The sequence below is a fragment of the Tetranychus urticae genome, chromosome 2 (assembly GCF_039701765.1).
Source record: "Tetranychus urticae isolate SD_2017Ah chromosome 2, NJAU_TeUrti_SD_1.0, whole genome shotgun sequence".
NCBI lineage: Eukaryota > Metazoa > Arthropoda > Arachnida > Trombidiformes > Tetranychidae > Tetranychus > Tetranychus urticae.
Genome location: NC_142959.1, coordinates 6,294,377 through 6,310,797, shown reverse-complemented (window position 1 = coordinate 6,310,797; position 16,421 = coordinate 6,294,377). Strand labels below are relative to the sequence as shown.

General features: G+C 32.3%; 1 protein-coding gene and 2 long non-coding RNA genes across 3 annotated transcripts; 1 reads left to right on the top strand and 2 right to left on the bottom strand.

The window, feature by feature from the left end:
• Positions 1-172: 172 nt before the first annotated feature.
• On the bottom strand, positions 173-2,283 carry LOC107366063 (uncharacterized). The gene is made up of 5 exons (XR_001569544.3): positions 2,122-2,283; positions 1,566-1,963; positions 1,110-1,474; positions 737-1,047; positions 173-650 (listed from the first exon to the last, which is right to left on the bottom strand). It is a non-coding gene; the product is annotated as an uncharacterized LOC107366063 (long non-coding RNA).
• A 120-nt stretch (positions 2,284-2,403) lies between these two features.
• On the top strand, positions 2,404-3,366 carry LOC149093759 (uncharacterized). The gene is made up of 2 exons (XR_016198309.1): positions 2,404-2,695; positions 2,947-3,366. It is a non-coding gene; the product is annotated as an uncharacterized LOC149093759 (long non-coding RNA).
• On the bottom strand, positions 3,364-15,949 carry LOC107366051 (ATP-binding cassette subfamily G member 4). The gene is made up of 2 exons (XM_025161699.2): positions 15,360-15,949; positions 3,364-7,344 (listed from the first exon to the last, which is right to left on the bottom strand). The coding sequence occupies exon 2, from the start codon at positions 6,117-6,119 to the stop codon at positions 3,561-3,563; it is 2,559 nt and encodes an 852-aa protein (XP_025017467.2). The 5' UTR covers positions 6,120-7,344; positions 15,360-15,949; the 3' UTR covers positions 3,364-3,560.
• Between the last annotated feature and the right edge of the window lie 472 nt (positions 15,950-16,421).

Below are 16,421 nucleotides of genomic sequence, written 5' to 3'. Positions count from 1 at the left end.
AATCATTATTCTGTTAATGGGTTCAAGATATTAAATTAAATATGTTATTTTAATTTAAAATGGTTAAGAGGAAAAGAGTTAAATCTACCATTTAGTACATAATAATCAATCAAATTGTCCTTGATAACGAGCTAGCCCGGCAAAATTATGATTACAACAGTAGAACAAGGAATTTATTATTCTCATTCAATTTACCATTTATTGTAATTAAGAGCAACTAATATATTAAAGTGTAGTCACTAATTGTAATCATAAGTCTCATTGATGGTTTTGTATAAAATGTATCAAGTGACGGTTAATCACATGGCCAATCAAACAACAGGGTTGATTAAAAATTAAAGGTTGAAACGATTTCTAGTTAAGTATTTCCATTTGTTTTAATCACTTGAAACCAGTTTCAACAAAGTTAATTACTTCATTAGCTTTAATCAAACGAGATCATCAATCAAGAAGAGGGAGAGAGATCATTTTGATTCAATGTATCAATCAATGGCCAAAATATAATTATCAGCTGCTCTACCAAACGCTGTTGACAGGGAATCCAAAAAAATGTTCAGCATGAACTTGAATGGTGATCTCACTGATTTCCTTGCATGATAAGTGGATGGACTTTCCAATTGTATTTTTCCTACCAATGAATAACAATTATCCTGCAATGGAAATGTACAAATCAAATTCTTTGTAAGGTTAAAAGGTAATTGAAATTGAAAATAAATATCATTAGTTAACAGTTTACCCTTGAAGCCACTTGAATGACGCGATCAAACACTAATTGTACCCATTGATAAAGATGCAGCTCATTGCATAATAATCTCCTGATTGTTCAGAGGTTTGATCCTTCAATCCAATTTTAATCAAAAAACGATTCACTTTTAATACGAAAACCCTTTGCTTTCATATTATCCAATTTTAACCAACATTAAATTAGTTGTATTAACGGTGTTAAGTGTTAGCGGTATCACGAAATTGGTGTGCAGATGATTGCTATTTAAACCAATATCAACACCAAAAGCTTTAACAGCACTTGTTCAGTCTATCCAATGAGTGCTAAAGAAATTAAGTCAAAAAGATGATTTATTATAATCGTTTGTAAAATCTAGCTTACTTACTTCGTTAGCTATGAGATAATTTCCAAGATTAGCAGTCAATACTATTCCTTAAGTATCAAAATGAAATCTGGCGTTTAGAATCTGCTAAATTTTCGAGATGAGATTTGCAATGTCGTTTAAAGTGCTTAGGGAAATCGTCAATCATTAACTAGGTAATTAACAGTAACAAAGTCACCAATCAATCATATAGACATTTGAGAGCGAAAGTCAAGTCAGCTGACGATTTCACCAATTACCAGAAATTTCAGCAATAGCCATATCCAATTGCATTGGTGCTTGATTTAGCCAGAATCCAATTAACTTTAATTACCAGTTTCATCTCAATCAAACGATCGGTTATTTTACATTTGAATTAATTATAAATGCTGAAAAAGAGAAAAGTTTTCCCATTAATACGCAATACAATGTAATATTGGATGAACCTGTTGAAAGGTACAATCAACATTTTATGCTTACCTAACTAATCAGCCGACAAGTATAAACACTGAATCAAGTATTAATATCACAATCAATAATGACGTTAAACATGGTCATATCGATAAAAAACAATCAACAGTTAAGACAAGAGGCAAGTAGTGTTGCGATATTAATGTTGACATCAATAGTATCGACACTTTTACCAACAGTGACAATAATTGAACGCTCAGATTCGATTGCTTCAAAGGTCTAGTTGGACTTGACTCGTTAGACTATAAAACAGCTCCAGTCGTTATTGAGCTGGAATACATTTCGGTCCAACACATCACCTCGATTTCCACTTCCACAGCAACTTTACCCAAGCTCACAGTCTTGATCTCAAGTACCGATTGGGCCTGGATGATTTAGGCTATCTTGCTTCACTGTGAAGGGTTGCTCTTGAAGATTTAATTGAATATAACACAGGAAAAAAATTAAATAAAAAAAATGTAATTGCCTTAATTAAATCTAAAAAGATTTATTTCCGACACCTTTATAGACTAACAATAACATCTCTTTGGTGCTTTCGATACCAAATGTTGTTTTCATTACTCACCTTTTCAATATCTACTTTCAATAAGCATTTCTAAAAAGGTATTGTGGAACACTGAATTCAATCAAAATATAATTACATTGAAGCTAAATAAATTAAAAACAAATAAATTCAATAATTAAACAATTAGAGGAAAATAAAATACAATAAGATCTAGAGTGAGGCGCGTAAAAGAAAGAGTTGAAAGATCGGATAATTAGTAGCAGTAATTTTGATCATTCCTATCAGGATCAAAAGAGTATATCTAGATTAAGACTTAATCCCGTCTATTTATTTGGTTACATTTTAACCATTAACCAGTCTCAAGTTTGCCGTTAATTTTTACATTTTGCATCAATAGGCAGACATGATTAGGATTTTGATTAAGGTAAATGTGAATTATTAAGTAGGCATTGACCCGAAAAGATATTGAAACAAAACATAAATACCGTTAAGCAACCTTGTCAAGGTTTGTTGTTATCTTTTATATTATTATTGATGTTGATGATACTAATAATAATGATGATTAACTGTTGAGTTGCTTTAATTAAGAGTTATATTATTATCCGTCTTCATTTGATTGATATTATCAAGTAAAGTAAGTAAACAAGCTCAACATATCAACATGTATCAACGAAAAGGTACTTTAAAAAAAACTGTAAATATAAATAAATATGTTTCTTCAAGACAATCAATTGATCAACCATTTTGATTATTGCCAATGCAAGAAATGACCAAAAATATAACCAAACAATCAGCTTAACCATTATTGCTCAAACACTGTTGAACACAAATTAAGGATTCATGTTAATATCGATTTCTAATTTTAATTTTTTGCTGCTCTTTCAGGTAATCAAGATGATTGTAACTGTTGATTTGATGGTCAGGAAGAGGAAGAGTTTAAAGATCCCGCAAACGCGATTAAAATTGATGCTAAATTAATTTTCATTAGAAACAAAGTATTAAGCTTTCAATTTATCAATCTTGATCTAAATAAATTACCCTCTGGTTAATCAATTTGGTGTTTCTCAATCCGTTAACTGTATACTTGATTAACTTGATTAGTAAGATCCATCTAATTGTGATTTAGAATCAACTCTGAAATGATTTGGACGTTTCTGTTTCTTTTCATACAATTTTTATCCTTTTTCAATTTTTTGCATCTTTTTTTGCTTACATTTTGATTAATTGTTTAAATTTTGATAATTTTATAATAATTGGTGAAATAACATTAATAATAATGATAATAATTAAAATATTGAGCTATTATCATTTTTCAATTGGTTTATTAAAAAGGGAAAAGTTGATTTACTTTTTGTTGAAATGTGAAAATTGTAGTTTAATTTTTGCGCCTTTTGTTGTCTATTTCAAATTGATTGGATATTTATTTATTTAATTTTTGTGTGTTAAAAAAACATCTCTTTTTAAGGTAAAGTTGGGTTGACCAAATGGAGTTGGACAAATCACTCGGTGATCAAATAATAAACGGAAAAAATGATAAAAGCTAGCGAAATAACTATTACAAGGGTTGAAAAATAGAGACAGCATTTGGCTGAGAAAATTTTCCTTGGTGATAAACAGGATAAACAGGATAAATTAGGTGCTCTCAGATTAATATCTGGATTAACTTTGAAATAGAGGATGAAAAAAGTGATTAACCTCCAAAGGATAAGGTGTAAAGCAAGAGCGGTAAAATGGGTTGAATAGTCTTTATCATTGAGCTCAAATTTGAACATCACTACGGAGATCACATTGTTATACTCGGAATCACTGGTAGTTTCACTTGAGATTGCAGAGTTGTTGGTTAACCGGGAACCAGAAAGTGAACCAGGTTCACTGGGATGACAACGGTTTTGTCCATAGATGGTCAACAAGATGGCCTCAAAGGCAAACCGTATAAAAGAAAGGTAAGTTATAAATTGAGCTCGTCCCATTGAATTGGAGCGGACAAAAAATCCGGAAAACAGGAAATTGAAAAGCATTATAACGGTGGCCACAAATATGGATATATTAAAATTGGTGGTGAAAATGGCTCCAATGAAAAATCCGACTCCTTGAGCAATGTAAGATGCAAGTATCGATATGGAGACAAAATTGTTGAACCTGCTTGAACCCGCTGTAAAGGGTATTGCATCGATAAAAGAGTTAAGGCCAATCTGTGAGGTTGTCCAATATGTAAACAGTGAATAGAGGTAGGGAAGAATCAGCTGAATCCAAAATTCGGTCAACGTTTTGGCCATATAATAGGAAGCTGTTGAATACCAGCCATTCCGGTGTTCATTCATGAATATTTTTATCTCCGAAGGAAAGGTCAATACAGTTGGCATGAGTGCGGCAAACATGAGAAAGAGCAGGTTAAAAAATAGATAGGAAATGTTTCGATCTATATTGGATTCTTCACGAAGTCGGGAAAGTGGAACTTGCTCTGTACAATTGGGCCGATAATAGTAGCCCGCTGAGTTTACCCTTAAACAGCCATTGTCAACGCCAATGTTACCATCGTAAAGCATTGAAAGTAAAAGGGCAACGAAAACGTGTAAACCAACACGAATAAATAACCACAAGGGTTCACGGCAAGTACCGTGAAGAAAGGATCGACGAAGCAGGTACATCATATGGCGAAGGCTTAAGTGATTACGATTTTCTCTCATGGCTTCAACTTCAGACATTGAACTGGTATCAATGGAATCCATTTCAAATTCAATCAATTTAGCCGACGATTCTTCCAACAAGCGTACCTTTAGCATCTCCTTTTCATCTAATGGGGTTACTATTGAGATGCTTGTGTTATTGCTAAAGGTTAAATAAGTATCAGTATTTGTTTCATTCAGTGTTGACTCTTTGGATTGATTCATTGATTGGTGTTTACGGGTTGTTGATGAATGTTGATAGTGACTTGATAGTCCATTGATGGTTGGAGGTGATGAGGATAAAGATGAATTTGATGTTGTTGAATGATGGGAAATGCAGGAGATTGGAGGTGGTGGAGATGAAAGGTGAGAGGTTAAATGATTTGTTGTTGATGTTGATTTTGTTGTGGGATTACAATGATTTGGTGAGGTTGTAAAGTGTATACTTTTAGTGGTGACTGGTGATGATGACTTGGCTAATGAGGATGAGTGTCTCCTTGATGAGCGTCTCTTATGACTTCGGCTAAAACAATCGGTTGGTTCTTCTTCGTCCAGTAAGGCAACTGTATTAATGGCTGCTGCATCAATAATCACATCAGCTGGATTATGCCCATTGGGACAGTTTACCTGGAATTGAGATAAATAGGAGCGCAACACTTCGGGTCGACCCTGGTATAGACAGCGTCCCGCTCGTGAAAGTACATACAGTTGGTCAAACAGTTTAAGTATCTTGTAAGAGGGTTGATGAATGGTGGCAATAATGGCCATACCATGAGCCATGCACAGTTTTTGCAGTTGAGTTAAAACGGTAAATGATACATTTGAATCAAGTCCAGAGGTTGGTTCATCGATAAACAATATTTTAGGTTTAACTTCAGAAGCCAATTCTTGGGCAATCACAAGGCGTTTACGTTGACCCCCGGAACAAGAGTGTACAAGGGTATGGCGACAATTGCGAAGGTCAAGTTGATCGATAAGCTCTTCAACCACCTTGGACTCATTTTGAGCACCCTTTAACCGGGAAGCATAAAAGATGGACTCTATAACGGAAAGGCACGGGAAAAGGTGATCCTCTTCTTTCTGGGTTATAAAGGAAGCCTTGTTGGCCAATGGATTACGATATATTTTACCCTTATATCTGCCTGACCAAGTACCAAAGAGACATTGTAACAGGGTTGTTTTACCTGCACCAGAGGGTCCCATGATGGCTGATAAATCGTGAAACCGAAATACACCAGAAATGTTTCGTAAAATGGCTTTTCGACACTTGTGTGACATTGATTTAACCAGAAACCCATCCAACAGATCCATTGGTTTGTAGACGGTAAGGTTACGCCAAACCACGGCAACATGGTTATTCTCATCGCAGGTTACTGCAGGTGGTGGACACATTGTTGATGTAAGGGTTGACTTTAAAGATGAAGAGGTTAGGCTGAGTGGTAAAGAGTCTGGTGAACCCAAAGGTGGTGGACCTTTAACACTGGCTGATCGAGATGTTAATCCGTGACTATGAATGTTGGTAACAAGAGATGTTGAATCAGGTGATTGTGTCAATCCACTGGGAAACACTTTTAAACTGGTTAAACCTGGATCACAATCTTCCTCTCCTGGTTCAGAGTCACACTTTCCCGTTGAGTCACAAGGGGCCACTTGGGATGACCTTGTAACGGGAAAACCGTTTGGACTTTTGGGTATCGTCGTTGTGCCGTTGTTTGGGGTTTAACTTGAAAAAACAAACCAACACAAAACTCAAAATTAAATCTGGTTATTTTGGTTGGCAAACAGCTCTGGATGATTTAGTCAATTGGATTGATGAAAAATAATGAAATTGAAAATGATGGTTGATGACAATTTGAATCTGGACTTGAATGACTATGGATTGAAGTAGCTTTTTTAGTTTGTCTTGTTGATGATTTAAAACTGGTTACTTGATTAACGGTTATTAATGATCAATTATTTTTTCCCCTTTTTTTGCTTCTCTCTCTTTCCAATCAATTAATCAGCTGAATTTGGGTCAAAGTTAAGGTCTTGTTGATTGCAATTGTTAGCTTAAAACAAATGTAATGTTGACTGATGAATGTAAGCTGATTGTTTATCAATTTTGAGTGAAAATTGATAATTGAATGTGATCAGGTTGAAATAATATATTTGAATAATCAAGGACTGAATGATCTTTTTAGATCCTTTTCATTTATAATCAACTGATTGGTGGATGAAACAATGGTTAATCCAATGATATTGGTAATGATCATTTGTGATCTCCTCATAATAATTAGCCGTTAATGAGCCCTTCAAATTGAATGTGAAAAAAGCAGCAAATCACAATTTATAAATGATATTGATGAATGAATGAAAAAAAAACTGGTAAAAATTAAAATCAAAAAGTGTTGATCAATGACAATGTTTGAAAGACACACACAAACACAGTCAACAATTGAGTTGATTGTTTTGGTTATTGATCCGATATTTGATTAATTAACAGGTAACAGCAAGGTTGACAATTTGAAGATTAAAATTAGGCTTTGAAAGTGTTTGAAGGAATCCAAAAATCTGGTTTTCTGGTTAAAGATGACAGTGGATGGTGAAAATGAATTGAAGATTTGGGTTTCTTCAAAAACTGAAAGTAAAAGAAGGAATGAAAATTAATTTAATTTCAAAGGTAAATCACTAATTACCATTGCAAATGAACAATTGGTTTTAAACAGTGATCAACAAATGGCAGTTAAAAGTGAAGGTATAAAGATATTGTAGGAGAGAGTGATTAAAGGTAAAAGATGATCATTTTTGTAAACAATATGTTGATTGTGATGATAATGATGATGTTATTCATGCAATTGTTTTTTATTGGTATTACACTTTAACACTGAAAGGATTTCCCCTTTTGGGTTGCATTCAAACACAAATGTAATAATATTCACTTGTATTTGATTTAACAATTTATTTAACAATTTTATGTTCAATTAACTAAATTATTACCTTTTGTTGTTATTTTAGTGATTGTGTTAAATTGTGGGATCCACAATCAATTACATGAGCAGTAAACACACACAAAACAAAAAGGCATTAAAAAAAGGCTAAATTGTCAACTAAACAATGTTAAACAGATGATGATGAAGGGTAACTGATTGCCTTGAAATTTAGAAACAGATTGAAACCAAATAACATGAAAAGGTTGATGAGTTTGGGTGAAAAATTGTTGCAGATATAAATATTATCTCAATGTTATCAAGCAAGTTAACCTGGGACTGAATTGGGAGTGAATGAGAATTGATTTGGAATTGATTGACAATTGATTTTCAAGGGAAAGCTAAATAACAAAGGAGATTGAAGATGAACGATGGTTGAGATGAGGATAATGGGAAAGTTGAGAGATTTGATTGCTTCATTGTTGACCAAAAGATTTATTTCAAGATGAAATTAACGTTAAATTGTCGTTAATTGTGTTTACCATTTCAATGTTATTTATCTTTTTACTTTCCCTTAATTCATTAACCATCATCAGGTCATGGATGAAACCAATTGAAAAGGGCGTAATAACCTTAACCATCACTTAACCTCACTGTTTTCACAGCAAATTTGTGTTGACCATGTAAACATTGTTTAGACCAAAGGCCATCAATTATTCAACCCAAACATTTGGTCATTCAATTTGTTCACTTAAAGTTCAATAATATTGAGGCATGTTGATAAAAAGCGGAGAAACCATTGAAACCTCTCGACAGATTATTAACTCTCGGTGCAATTTAACATTAACATCGTAAGGTTGTTGAAATGTTGTTTGACGTTTGTATCACAACCTGATGAGGTCTTACATTTGACCATGGACAGGTAAATGTCAACACCCTGTTAATGTTTCATGTTTAATTTAACACCAATTTGTTGGCTAACTGAGTAACTACCTTGTATTCATCATCAATGATTAACAGCTAAATTAGCGTCAATAGCTAAACATTTCAACCAGAAAATGTAAGAAGGTAAAAAAAGCATCTAAAATCTGGTTAAAAAGCATGGATATTAAATTAACAAGGTTTACACCTTTTTCCTATCATTGGGTATAAACTAAACCCAAACCCGAAACACCTTCACTTTCATTCAAACACAAATCTAAGAGCTGACAAATTTGGCAACAATTTAAGTTAACAGTTGAAAAGGTTGAACAATGTTGATCAAGAAATGTAATAATTATTCACTGATTGTCTATTGTTTTGGCCAAATTTAGCCTTTGTTTTGTGTTCAATGTTTCCACTATTTTGATTTTTCCTTTCAATGGTTGATACACTTTTACAATGGCTGAGGACAACATTTCGTGTACAATAATTTAGACAAATTGTCGGATCAACAAATTTGATAGTTAAAGTCAGTGAGAGGACAAACAAGGTAAACATGGATAACAATTGAAATTAACGCCAAACAACAACAATAAGCTGAATAACAACAACGACAAAAGTACAAGAAAAGGCAATCAATTGATCCGTCAAATGATTATTAATACAAGATAAAAGGCTTTAAATTTCTCAATCAGTTCTCTCATCATGAACATCATGAACATCAATTTGAACAGACAAAAGTGTAACTCATCAGCTATCATCAACATCATTAATATTAAATTATCATGTTAAAGAGTTGTTATTGTTGGTGTTGTTTTTTTTCCTGGCAACTCAGACTTTTGAACAAATTAAAGCTGTCAAATTGAATAACAACTCTTTTTTAGATTCCAATCAAAAACTTGATCAATCTTTATCATCCTTGAGTCAATCCTTCAATAGTAACATTTTCATGTCCGGGTTCTGCCATTTTTCTGGTCATCATCATCAGTTACAAAACCTTAAGAATCACAATTATGACCGTTACTAAGGATACTTTGGCGAGAAGCAAAAAAAATTGACTTTTAAAAGGTGTTTCACATTTTTGTTAACTCTTACCGAGTTGAACCCTGAAGACATTTATTAAATTATATTATATCACAAAATAATGAATCAAGAATGCAGGGAAAGAATCGCCAAAATATGGATCAAAAAAAGTGTTCATCAAAAATGTGATTGAAAAAGGTGATAAATGACTGTAAAAGAAACAGTAAATCCGGTTAACCAGATTGAAATCGTTACAATCAATGTTAAAAATCGTTAGTTTAAATGTAAATCTGTTATTGAAATGTATACTTTTTTCATGCCAAACTAAATGTTCAACATTTCAATTTTCAAATCAATAGTCAATTGATTGGCTTTTTTTGCGCTTTAAAGAGTTGCTCATTTAACCATGATTAGTTGATTTATATCGCTATCAAGATGAATTACATTCAACTCTTTTGTTTCAACAAAAAGTCAGAATCAAACAAAAGGTGTGTTTAGATGAAAGTGATGATTATTCTGATGATTATCATTTTGTGCTTTTATTAAACATGTTTAAGCTTGGAAAATATATTTTGCCAGTTGATTGTTGTCATCATTTCATGTGCAATTTTCAATATCAAAACACACTCATTAATGGTATCCAACAATTGCAAGGATCAGACAATTTGTCAATTTTAGGCAACACTGAGAATGAAAATCATTAGCAAATCTGTTACAAAGACTAGGAAAGGTATCAACTGATTATCAACTCCTAGTACAAGATATATGTGAATATTATGATTTACAATTGAACAATCAATTGAAAGTTTATTGTCATAAACTATTAAGGATATTGTCGTCTCTTTTGTAACTATTTAACTCTTTTTTAACCCTCTTTTTAGGCTCTTTTTAGCTCTTTTTGATCTTTTTTTTTCTCACTTGTAAACTCATTGTTGGTTAACAATAAAAAAAAGAGTTAAGAGGTTTGCTTTTAAAGTGATTTAAAAGGTACTTTAAGTGAGTGAAGAAGAAAAAAAGATTGCAAAAAAAAGGTTGAAATGATTCAAGTAAATCCTTTAACCAGTCAATGTTTAACTGGTATATTAATTTGTCAGGTAAGTTTAATTTGTTCACAGAAGAGACGATCAAGTAGGAAACTTGAGACTCAACAATCAAGGTGTGTTTGAACTGTTAAAAGTTGATCAATGGTTGATGGTTGATATGAGATTCAAGGAAGCAAATAGCTTTGCATTTCCCCATGAAAGATCGGATGCACAGTCAAGTTGGCTTTTTTTTGCTGTTTGGTTTCATCATAAACACTCTGAATTTCAAGGTTTTTTACATGATATGCACCATCAACACTCGTAACATAAACACAAACAGACACACAACACCAGTAAAAAGCACACATTTTTCACCTTCCAATGTGCTGAGCTAATTGGCTTGATGATAATGAAGATGAGAGGAAAGGTTAGGAAGGAAAAGCTTAAAACAGCAGGAAACGTTATCGATGTATTCAACGGTAAACATCGATTAATCGGTTGAAAGGCTAAAATCTGGTTAAAATGTGATTTGTAAATGTAAATCAATCACCAATTTCTGGTTAAACCTTCAGCTTTTTAGTGACCAATTTTAAACTAAATATATTAATAGTTACTTGATTTGAGTTTATTGTTGAATTAGAAAGTAAATTAAATTTTTCCAGCAACAAAAAAAAGAAGTAAATTAAATTGGATTTTGTGTGTGTGTGTGTGAATTGCATACATTTTGTATATTAAATTGAATAAAGGTGAAGATGGTAAAAGGATGGATGGCGATATTTTCAACAGTCTTACAGTCAGACACACTTTCTTGATTAAATGATTAGTTAAATTGCTGTTAATGCTGTTACAAATGTAGTAAGACTGACGAAAACTGATAAACAACAAGAAAAATGATTTCTCATTGAAGGTAAGAACACACACAAAAAAAATAATTGATAAAACAGGAGCTGCAAATGGGTTATCAGTTAATATTGAAAGCAATGAGAGTTATCAGTTTTTCGGGATTTAAACTGAATTAGCTAATAGTTATCTTACCCTTCGGGTTGGGGATCTAAAGATAGGGAAAGATATGAAGATGATGAAGATGAAGAAAGAGAAAGGTGAAAGATAGAGAGAGAGAGAGAGAGAAGATACTAATCATCTGATCCGGTTAAAAAACTTGTTACATTTTGCTAAATAATGGTATAGAGGATGAAGATGATTATGATGTTGTTAATGGTGTTGATGAGAAACAGGGTTTCACCTGATTTGGATGAAATCTGAGGTAAAAATTTGTATCGACTTATATTCATGATGACACCTTAAAACACTTATTTCATCAGGTAACATTAAATTGTAACATCAAAGGATTACAGGTTTACATGTGTTTGACAATTGGTTACATTTGAATGGATTGGTTGGTTTGTTGGTAAAACAATTGTCTCTCATTGATATTCATACAAGTCAAGAGTAAAATCATCTGGAAAAGGTCAATCATGATAATTTTATATTTAGTGATGGATATTTATGGATGATTTAATGTTGAATAAAGGTAAAATTTGTTCAGTCTGTTCTCGATTGTCAACATTATCATTAGATAACAACGTTATTACAACAGACAGTGACCCTTTTGCACTAAAAAAATGGGTAAAAAATATAATCAAAAGATCATCTTGAATCATCATCATAAAAACATGATCATTATCGCATCATGATTATAATGGTTATCATTGGAGCTTACTATACCCATTAGCCCAACAATTAACCGTCAATTGTTTATGAAAACCCAAAAGGTTACCATTGAAAAATGTCAACCCAAAAGCAAATCTTACAATCGGGTAAAACATACAAGCTGACAATGAAAAAACCTGGTTTAACCAGATTTTTCAATGTTGCCAATTTTGTAATTTTGGGTGATAAATGTCATCTCAGATTAGGTTAAGGCCAATAACAATTGAACTTGCTTTACCTTCAACACCTTCAACATTACAAAGGTTTTAGTTGAACTTATTTTTATGGCAAGAAAAGCATTTTTTGTCCCTTTTTTGTCGCTTTTTTGTCGCTTTTCATAACGATAAATAATAATAAGCTTTTTGTCTTAACCATTTGTCTTAAACATTATCATTAGTATCAACTATTATCATTAACAGCAACAAATAAGCGCTCAAACAGCGTTTTCTGGGACATTCGTTATGCACCATCTCATCATCTTTATCATCATCTTACCCTTTTGCCTTGACTTGCCCTTCATCCAACCCAATCGGTTAACCCGACCATTTATAACCGTCTATTATCATTATAATCAAAATTATTTCATCGTCAAAACATTATATAAATATATTGCTATTGATTATTATCATTGCCAAAACTTCATTATCCAAACTCATCACAATTAGAAATGCAAAAAATGAATTTTAAATAAAACATTTCATAATAAACTGTTAACCTTAAGAGTTGACAATGAATGTTATGAGCTGAACTTCATCGGATAGTTGGTAATTTAACAGTTTCATGATGACTTCACTAATAAACACTGATTACGTTTCAATGGATAACGCATTTAGAAACATTGAATATTTGCTTAAAAAGCCAACGCAAATGGACTAAACACGTCAAACGGGCGTTTGTTTATTACACTCAACATCATAAATATAAAACGTTATTTTATTTATAATGTATCTAATAAGGTAAATGGACAGCAAAAAAAAGTGCGCAAAATGAAATGAAATGTATATAAAAAATCAAAGTTTGCTACTAAATTTTGTCTCTTTTTTAATACATTTTATGTGTTAGTTTTTAATGTGAAATGTAATAATAATGATGATAATGATAATAATAATATAGATATAAATATATTTATATATTTATATATAAAAGCTAATAATATGATAATGATACCGATGATATTAGATTTATATTTATATAAAAAAAAAGTAAAATATATAAATATATAATATATATAAATATAATGTGTTTGTCAGTCTGAATGTGGATGAGGACGATGCGTGTGTGTGTTAGACGTTCAGGTCAAAAGTGACCTGCGATGCATTACCTGGTATTGCAACAATATATGGCCTTTCAAGTTGATCAACCAAAGCTAAGGTTGATGAAGGTGGATCAAGGTGGCAAGAAGAGTCAAGAAGAAGAAGAAGAAGAAGAGGAAAAAAATGAACGTCAGAAATGACGACGATCGTCAATGATGACGCTGAGAATGGTTGAGGTTGATGAGGATGAGGATGAAGACAGAGAAAAGATGAAGCAAAAAGAGAGTCAATAAGCCTTGAGGGTAAAGAGATTCATGAATATATCGAAACGTTATTTTAATTGGTTTAGAAGTGAATTTTAAAATTGATCTCAACTAAAGATACGAGTCACGTCTTGACCAACATGATTGGACTGAGAGAGAGAGAGAGGCTCAAGAATTGATGATGACAAGTGAAGATGAACAAGAGAGAGAAATGGAATGATAATCATCATTGTCGTCATCAGTCAACATGAGTGTTTCATCATGTACAGATAGATTTACCGTTTCGATTCACTCGAATAGATGATAATTGGTGTTTCTTAACGAGCAAAGTCAACATTCAACAGATCAATTGATACACTTGTCAAGATGATTCTCGACTAGGGCAACACTCGTTTCGGGTAAGACTGGTGTTGCACTGATGAGCGTCAAGACGACCAAAGACTTCAGGCCGAGTCACCATGTGTTCATGAGTTAATCAGAGGACGACAGGCGATGATTGAGAGAGGGGAAAAGGCATCATCATCTGATGATGTGTGAGCAATGAGAAGCAACAAAAACTGGTCTCAATATCACTTTTTCGGTGAAAACCAATTTAGCCCAATAAACCGGCTTTTTTCAGTCTTTCTTTTGGTCGCTATTTCATCCTTATCATTTTGTCCTCCTTTCTAATCATTTCCGGTCGTCATCATCATCAATGATAACATTTCAGACTGATTGCATTTCAATCAAACCATTGAAAAACCAGAAAACCAGATAAAATTGATTTTACGTCAATTGGCGCTGTTTGTTTAGGCTTCAATTCATCATTTTTACTTTACATTTTTTTCTTGCCTTCTTTTTATTTCTCTTTCCTTTTCATTTAATTGCCACAATTTGCTTGTAAATGATATGATTAATTAGAGTTATGTTGGTCAATGGATCATCATCATTATTGGTAAAAAAAATGTAGCAACATCTTGATACAAGTTAATGATCATTGACCATCTCAACGGATATTTGCTCCTTTCAATCTGTTCAACTTGATTTACTCAATCTGGGACTTACAGTCATTTTTGATCATTCATATCATTCTGAGTAAATGATCATGAAAAGGATCATCATCTTAATCTTTATCAATGATTGACCCAGAATGAATGAGAAGCCTAAAAGCAACGGATAAACAAATAGTTGTCATTTAAATTGATTATCACTGTAAAATTGCTAATCAAAATCATGATTAGTGCAAAACAATCAATCAAAGTTGTCTGTTAACAAAGATGCAACAAAAAGGTTTCATCAATGATCATCAATATTAAGATGATTTTTCATCAACATTTTTAGCAACATCACATGTCAAGGTATTCAAAAGGTAAAAGGTTAAGAATTTTTTTCTTCTACTTTTCATTGAAATTTCATTTTTGCAAAGCAAAAGACTAATTGTAACCTCAATGATTTACGGTTAGGTGTACAGTTAAATGATACTAACAATGGCAAGTCAATGGTTAACTTGAAAGGACTTGGTTAACCATTTGATTAGAAGCAATCAAATGCTTACCTTTTAATTGGTGAAAATATCCGAGCAATTGTTAATCACAATTAAAGTTGACATCAGCTAATCCTTGAGACTAAATAAATTGTTGAATCCATTGTTAAAGTCTTCATCCAAATGGATCCACAAAATTAAAAGGTTGACGATTTTTTTTGGGTACAAAAAAATGTATCAATTGGGTTGTCAATGAAACCAAAGGTGAAAACACACACACAAACACACTAATCAAAATGTAATTGAAGTAATTAATAATAAACAATTTGATGAGTGTTGGTGATGATTATGATAAACGCGTTAATTGTTGACCTTTTTTTTGGTGTTTCTACAACTGTTGATTAACTAATGAATATCATGGCTAAATGAATTAAATATCAACACCAGTTTGTTTTTGAACCAGGGTTTGATAAAACTAAATTAAAAAGTATCACCAGCGCTTTCTTGGCTTAAGCTTAAACCCAAAAAAGAAAGAGCCAAAAGTAAGAGGAAAAATGATGATGATGATGAAAGTAAGAGACAGACAGAGTGGGAGAGACAAGAAGAGAGGGTTAGTAATAGCGAAAGAGGAGGGATTCAGGTAGAAAGAAAGAGAATGATGATAAACCAGTTTTACTCTCTTTTTTTTTCATCTCTCGCCATCTCAATACAAGTTTACAGGTTTACATCAAAAAACCGTTACTTTGATTGTTTAACTCATCCTTTACTTTACTCAGTAAATATTGTTAATCTGTTTACACATGAAAACAATTAGCTAATAATTAACCTAATTGTAACCTAAACCCAAAACATATGTAAATAACAAGATAAAATTGAAAGAAGGAAACATTTCCAATTGAGCGCAAATTTTAAAATGGTTTTTGGGTTTAAACAAAAGCAAATGATTTTTTGTAAAAATTTGTCAACATTTTGAAAAGTCAATTTCAAGGTTTGGACAACAATTTGATGGTTAAATGAAGGCTGGTTAATTGGTTAATTGCGATTTAATCTTAACCAGTTGATTGATCCAATTTTAGGTAGATTAAAAGTCAATATTGTTGGCAATTTGATAGCTTGTAATCAAATCTGTAGCTT

Excerpts from the sequence above, each read along its gene's own strand:
- LOC107366051 (XM_025161699.2), bottom strand. The coding sequence starts at position 6,119 with ATGTGTCCACCACCTGCAGTAACCTGCGATGAGAATAACCATGTTGCC.